The sequence below is a fragment of the Lipotes vexillifer genome, unplaced genomic scaffold, assembly GCF_000442215.2.
Source record: "Lipotes vexillifer unplaced genomic scaffold, Lipotes_vexillifer_v1.1 scaffold253, whole genome shotgun sequence".
NCBI classification, from domain to species: domain Eukaryota; kingdom Metazoa; phylum Chordata; class Mammalia; order Artiodactyla; family Lipotidae; genus Lipotes; species Lipotes vexillifer.
The window spans coordinates 3,133,115-3,140,828 of NW_006780322.1; the positions used below are offsets into that span (position 1 = coordinate 3,133,115).

Genomic DNA, 7,714 nt, shown 5'->3' on the forward strand with positions numbered 1-7,714 from the left:
GGCTTTAAAAGTAAAATTGCTCTGGTATCTCTGAATTACACTGAGTCTTTTGGAAAGATTGTTTTGTTTTCTACAAAGTTAAGTAAATAAGTAAAGCCCCACTGGAAAGCTCACAAGGCAGGCATCTCTGGTCCTGTACTGGCTGTTAGAAAGTTAGAGCTGAATAGGAGGTACGGGTAGAGACCAGAAACCCCAGCCATCCAGGCTCCCTCTCCGGTGGGGTGGACCCGTGGGATGTCTTGCTATGCCTTGGATCTGAGCCGAATGTCTTTTCTCTCCCCAGCAGACCCGCCTGTGGCCGCAGCTGTGGTGTCCCATTTTAATGACTGCCCTGCTTCCCACAGTCAGTTCTGCTTCCATGGAACCTGCCGGTTTTTGGTGCAGGAGGACAAGCCAGCATGTGTGTAAGTGTACCCTGGGGTTCTGGGGTGCTGGGGCTGCAGACGTGCCAGCAGCCCATTAAAAGAGCACTTCCCTCCAGAAGCCATGCCAGAGGCCCCTGAGAGCCTTGGAGCCGACTTGTTAGAGAATCAGAACAGCGGGCTAAGGGACACCTGCTTCAAACCCAGTTGGTTAAAAATCCAGGTTCCAGAGCCCTGGCCCAGAGCCACTGAGGCAGAACTCCTAGAGTTTAGAGCCTGGGGATCTGCATTTTTAACAAGCACCTCAGGTGACTCCTGGGTTGAACAAAGTCTGAAAATTCCTGGATTCACGTTTTTTTTCTTTTTTTGTTTAAATTAAAGTATAGCTGATTTACAATGTTGTGCTAGTTTCAGGTGTACAGCAAAGCGATTCAGTTATTCCTATATGTTTTTTTATATAAAGAATATATTCTTTTTCAGATTCTTTTACATTATAAGTTATTACCAGATAGTGAATATAGTTCCCTGTGCTCTACAGTAGGACCTTGTTGTTTATTTTTTATATAGTAGTGCATATCTGTTAATCCCAAACTCCTAATTTTGGTTCAAGTTTAATTCACTACTTAGAATTTCTGGAGGGCAAGGCACTTGTTTGGATCCCTTTGAATAGCTGGAGTCTCTTAAGATGAGGTCTCTGCCCTCATCCAGCTAATAAAATAAGCCAGAAGTGCACACTGATGGTTGGTGTACATGAGTGGTAACAGAGCAAAGCAACTTGGAAATAAATATGCAGGCCAGGGCGTGGCATTTGCCACTGCAGGCTGAGCATGAGCCCCGGGGAGCTGCTTCTGAAAACATAGCTGAGCCCCACCCCAATCCCCTGAATCAGAATCTCCAGGAATGGGATCCAGGAGTCACATTAGTTAGGAGCCACCAGTGATTGCCACGGTCAGCCCGAATGGGCAAGAAAGGCCCATAAAGAAAGCATCCCGGAGCAGGTGTCGGGGTTTGGCTGGTGGGGAGAGCAGAGAGGTTGCTCCAGGCCTGGAGTGTTGGGGGACCTGCCGTTACAGTCAGTGAGGCCACAGTAGGGAGGAGACAAGATTGGAGATGAATTGGAAGCCAGAGCCTGTTGGAAGTGAGCCTTTATTCTCTAGGCAGTGGGAGCCGTGCCAGTCATGGGAAGGGGTATTTTAGGGAAGTAAATCTGTGCATGGTGGAGTACTGTTAGGTGGCCCTATAGTCAGCTTTGGCACTGTTGACTTTTGGGGCTGGGTAACCCCTTGCTGTGGGAACTCACCTGTGTACTGAAGGGTGTTAGCAACCCTGGCCTCTACCCACTAGGTGCCAGTAGCACCACCTCCCCCCAACAGTTGTGACAATCAAAACTGTCTCCAGACATTGCCAGATGTCCCCCAGGATGTGGGGGGGGGGGGTTTGGGGGCACAGGAAGAATTTCCCTCCACCCCCAGTAAGAACCACCCATATCTGTGAAGTTGCCATTTTTATAGGTCAAAAACGGTTAAAAGTCAGCAATTTTGTATGATCCAAACTAGTAATACCAGTAAATAATACTAAATGTTAATAAAAGCCAGCATTTATTGAGCTTTGCTTCATGCCAGGCATCATTCTAAGCATGATCCATGTGTTAATTCATGTAATCCTCAGAATGATCCCGTGAGGTGGGCACAGATCACATAGCAGAGCATACATTCAGACCCAGCCTGTCTGGCTCCTAAAACTGCATTCTTAACCATGATGCTTAAGGGTATCGGCTGAGTAGCCCAGGAGAGACTGGGGACCGGGAAAACCTGCCACAGTAAGTGGTGGTGGGTAGGGCTTTCCTCTTCCTGAGGTGCAGCTGTGTGAGCCTGGGCAGGCCCCTCGGGGTGCCTCTGAAGCCTGGAGAGGCACACTGGCCACCTTCCGCCTGGGAGGCCTGGGTGAGGCCACCAGGCCACATCTGCAGAGCCAAGAGCCCTTCCCACCCCTAAATACAAAGCACGATGATGACAATAGTCGTCGTCATTCATGATGATCATTCTTATTAAAATATACATAGGAGCCTCTGGGAGGCTGATGGGATTATTTTTGATCGTAGCCTGGTCATTATGGAAAAACGGTGGCCCTGAAGGAAGGGTGGCTTCTTGGCCTAGATCTCAGGAAGCCTACCAGTGCAGCAGGCGGAAGGCCCTCTCCCCTCCAGCAGTGCCCGGTGCCGGGACCTCAGGCTGCCCCGGGCGGTGCAATGGGAGAGAGAGAGAGAGGGGACTTGTGATCAAAAGTGTGTCAGAAGTTCAGTTTTTCCACCAGATCAGGGACTGTTGTAAACTCTGAGAGCTGGCAGCCTTGAGCTTGGGTCAGCAGGTAACCTTACTTGTGGCTGAGCCCCCTTCGGCTGGCGGAAGTCTTCTGAGAGCAGGGGGTGGTGGCTCCCTTGTTCTGTTCAGTCCAGATCCCAAGCCCCGCTCGTGGCTCAGGGAGCTCACCGTCCATCACACTTTAACACCATTACGTGCTGGTGGTCAGGAAGACCGGCTGTCTCTCTCCCCACTCACCCTATAACTATTACTGTTAATAATAGTAGTAAGCTCTCTGTAAAAGCTGTAACTGTGTGCCGGGCCGGCTCCCAGCACTCCACATACAATGACTCATGGAGTCCTCCCATTCTCCCAGCTTCCCTCTCAAGTAGAGATTCTTGCCCTTATTGTATGAATAAGAAAACTGAGGCTCAGAGAAGTTAGGCAACTTGCCCGGAGCCCCAGAGCCCATAAATGGTGGAGCTGGGGTTCAGTCCCATCAATTCCAACCCCGAAACCCATGTTCTCAGCTGTTGCCCCCGAGGGCACTCTGTCTCAGCCTCACAGAGTTCCCCTCAAATAGCTCTTATTTCCAGGAAAGGTGTTGGCACCGTCCCCCTGCAGGTAAACCTTCCTCCAGGGGAAGGTCAGGGTCATTCCTACACTCGTTACCCTCAGCAGACTCTCAATGAATCCTTCCTGTGGGCCGAGGGTAGGGTCTACAGAATCAGCGGAGACCCTTCTGCAGTGTGGGAAAACTGACCGTCTGTGGGGAGGCATGGCCACGTGAGCTTTTACCGCCTCTTTACCTCAGTTTCCCCGCTGGATCTTGGCGGCCCAGGGGTGGTATTCAGCCCACAGACGTGTTTCTACCGCGGTAGATGAGTCTGCCTCGTGCTTTGGTGGTTGTAATTAGCTGTCCACATTTTGGAAGTCAGGTTTTACATCTCCAGGCAGACGCCCAGCTTCTCCCTGCCCCCCCGCCCAGTTCCCCAGTTTCCACCTCTTCCTGCTGGTCCCCAACACTGAAGCCAAAGTCGGTCCCCAATCATTCCTGTTGCCCGCTCTGTTCTGCTCACGCCAGCCTGCTTTGCTCACTTCTGCCGCCACATGAGCTTGTAAGCTCAGTGAGGGCAGGACCACACCTTATTACCTTTTTGTATTTACAGTACGTAGAAGAATGTTCTAATTCATTAATTCCCACCAGACCAAAAACAGTGAGTCAACGCAGAGAAAGCAAAACATGCCGTTCCCACTCTTAGAACTACCCCAGCTTTAGGGAGCTGACACACTCATCCTTGTCAATAAAACTGACATACCTTGAAGTTAAGGCCGTATCAGTCACGGCCTTACAGGAAAACCCACAGGGGCCCAAGATTATAGTCCGAAAAGAGGGAGCTCTTTCTAAAATACTGTCATTCTTAAGCTTTGTTTTCCATAAGAACAATAGTCCTTAGGTTTTCAGAGAACTAAAATGACATCTCACACTAAAATATGAGATAAGGAAAAAAAGTTAAAACAAATAACTAGTCAGAAATCACCAAAGGTAGTAAACATTATCCTGAAACATTTATGCTTCAGATGAACCCTAGATTGTATCTTTGGTCTCCCTTTAATAAATCCCTGCCAGGAGCCAACCACTTCACAAAACAAATAGGGAAATAATTTCCAAAGGTAGTAAGTAAAACCATAGAAATGCAAGGTGAGGACTCAAACACCGTCTTTTTCCCTGAGGCAGATTCTGCAAACCGTTGGTCTGCTGCCTGCAGAAACCTTCAAACAAAGGAAAACAGTTGAAGGAAGCCACCCGGGTGACAGGATTTCAGGGTTCCAGTGTTTGCAGCCAGTGACAACTCATCGAAGTGTCTCACCTATCCAAAAAATGCCCCTCGGTGACTGAACTCCCTGACTTTCCCACAGCAAAGTGTGAAAGCACATTGCTGTCAGCCAAGGAAAACATTCCACCTGGCTCTGGCCACAGTACATTCCAGTGGGATCTGAACAGAGTCAAACACCCAGAGAGGGGTGACCGCCTTCAGTGCGCAAGCAGACTGCCTGTGTGACCAAGAACACGCCTCCCGAGGCATCAGGATTGGGAGTGGTTTTCTTGTTGGTGCGTGAGCCACTTTGTGTAGATCTACTGTCATCTCAATAAGCAGCAGGTAGTGGGGTGTAGGGGTAAGACGTTAAGACATCACCCACCCACAAGTCTGGAGAAAGTGCACGCCCTCTCTCTACCCCCAGCGGAAGCAGGTACTGAGGGTCACACACCAGGCAGGATAACGCAGCAGTTAGAGGCGTGGATTTGGACATCAGACAGATCTGAGTGACTTAGCACTGTTAAGCCTCGGTTTCTTTGTGTATAAAATGGAGAGATTAGTACTTCTCAGGATTGTAATGAGGACCCCGTGACCATAATGCATGCAGAGCTTTTGCTGTCCAGGACAGGAGCCACTAGCCGTGTGTGGCTATTTAATTTATTTAATTAATTAAAATTTAGTTTTTCACAGAAGTAGAGCCACGGATGTAGGAAACAAACTTATGGTTACCAGGGGATATGGGGGAGAGGGATAAATTGATAGGCTTGGATTTGACATATATGCACTACTCGATACATAAAATAGATAACTAATAAGAACCTGCTGTATAGCACAGGGAGCTCTACTCAGTACTCTGTAATGGCCTCTATGGGAAAAGAATCTAAAACAAGAGTGGATATATGTATATGTATAACTGATTCACTTTGCTGTACACCTGAAACTAACACATCATTGTAAATCAACTATACTCCAATAAAAATTTTTTTTCAGTCTCACTAGCCACATTTCAAGTACTCAGTACCTCTAGGCAGCACACATACAGACACTATTTCCGTCATCGCAGAAAGTTCTTCTTAAATTTATTTTTTATTGAAGTGTAGTTGGTTTACAATGTTGTGTTAATCTCTGCTGTACAGCAAGGTGACTCAGTTATACATATATATACATTCTTTTTATATTCTTTTCCATTATGGTTTATCCCCGGATACTGACTATAGTTCCCTGTGCTATACAGTAGGACCTTGTTGTTTATTCTATGTGTAATAGTTTGCATCTGCTCACCCCAAACTCCCAATCCATCTGTCCCCCACTCCCCATACCCCTTGGCAATAGACAAGTCTGTTCTCTATGTCTGTGAGTCTGTTTCTGTTTCACAGATAGGTTCATTCGTGCCATATTTTAGATTCCACCTATAAGTGACATCATATGATATTGCCTTCTCTTTCTAACTTCACTTGGTGTGATAATCTCTAGTTGCATCCATGATGCTGCAAATGGCTTCTTTTGTTCTTTTTTATGGCTGAGTAGTATCCCATTGTATATATGTACCGCATCTTTATCCATTCATCTGTCGAATCATCACGGAAAGTTCTATTAGCACATTAGAGAATATTGAAGCCCAGTTCCTAGCAGAGCATAAGAACAGCACGATCACCATTGTGAACAGCACATTGTTACCATCACCACAGCTGAAGGATCCAAGTCCGGCCGAAGAAGCAGTGGCAGTTGGGTAGACCATGGAACCCAGGGCTGTACGACGAGGAAGCCCCTACTCCCTCCAGCCCACTCCTCCCAAGCGCCCCAAGCAGAGAGGTTCTAGGACTTGGTAAATCCAGTTCTTGAAGCCAAAGAAATGGGTAAACCCAGTACAGGTGTCCTGCGACTCATGTCCCCACTCCCACCCCAGCCCTATGGATTTTCTCCATGTTAAAGGCAAGTTGGTATAAACGTTTTTCTAAAACCATGGTCCCTGGCCCGTGGTCACCTTGGTTCTTGGCCCCCATATTAAAAACTTTATCTCGGGGCCTGTGCCAAAAGGCGTGCCTAAAAATCAGAGCACTAGCCTCCTGCCAGAGGGTACACCATTGTTTATGAAGACAGTGTCTCTCAAGAGCCTTGAAAATGCTCCCATTCTTTTATTTACATTTTTTGGCACTCGTACAGCCCTTCCTTTGTGTCAGGCACTTCACAAGATGTTAACTCATTTAATGCTCATAACTCTATGAGGTAAGTTTTATTACTATCATGTTTTAAGGATGCAGAATGAGTGCCACAGAGAGGTTGAGTAACTGGCTCAAGATCACACAGGCATTACGCGGGGAATGGGATTCAAACGAATGACAGTTTGGCTCCAAAGTCTGTACCATGTTGTGCCCACTTGCGGGATCCTGTCCTGAGGAAGTAATCTCAAATGCAAACAAAATGTGTACACAAAGATAATCCCCTGGCATTGTTTATGATATCAAAATTGGATACCGCCTAAACAGTAAGGGTTCAGTGAAGCAAATCGTGTATAAATTACTTGACAAGCATTTTAAACAACTTCTGCAGTTTTCTAATGACATAGTAAAATGGTGAAGAGATGTTAAATGAGAAATTGATGCAAAATCATATTTTTTAAAAATCTTAACTGTGTTAAAAACTACATAAAACTAGTCCAGAAGAACTCCTTGTCAATCAGACTGCCATTTAAGGTGGTAGGGTGTACAACAATGTGGACTTTTCTTTGTCTTTCTGTTCCACTATATTGTGTTGTATGTTCTTTCCAATTTGCTTAGAAACATTCTTTCTCTAGTTGGAGAACATTTTCCTTAAGGAAAAAAAAAAAAAAACAAGCACACTTATAAGAGCACAGCTCTACATGCATTATCCTATTTCTTTAAAATTTTAAAAGGCACTGTGAACCAGGTACAAAAGGGACTTAGGGGAAACACTGAGCAACTGGACAGGACTAGAAGGTCTGAAAACCCTCAGCAGAGGAGAAAGAAAGGCATATCATTGATCATTTAATTCTTGTTAAAATGAGGAGGCCTAAGCCACAAAGTTTGCTCCTAAGAAAAGCACCAAAGCAACCTCCAAACTGAATCAGTAACAAAAATGAGAAGGTCTCAGGGACTCGCCTGGCTGGAGCCCATTGCCTTTCATCTTCAGCCACGGTGGCTCCTGCAGCTCAGACAAGCTCCTTGCCCCTCCTGTGCTACACTCTTTCCTTTCTTTCTTTTGTACTTCTTTC

At 46.5% G+C, this 7,714-nt stretch overlaps 1 protein-coding gene across 1 annotated transcript in view; it reads left to right on the plus strand.

Annotated features, from left to right (window-relative positions):
- The first annotated feature begins 234 nt into the window (after positions 1 to 234).
- The window catches only part of TGFA (transforming growth factor alpha), an 18,018-nt gene continuing 10,538 nt past the window's right edge, over positions 235 to 7,714 (plus strand). The window contains exon 1 of the mRNA XM_007453430.1: positions 235 to 404. Coding sequence (XP_007453492.1) covers positions 235 to 404 — 170 coding nt within the window. The remainder of the gene's footprint in view (positions 405 to 7,714) is intronic.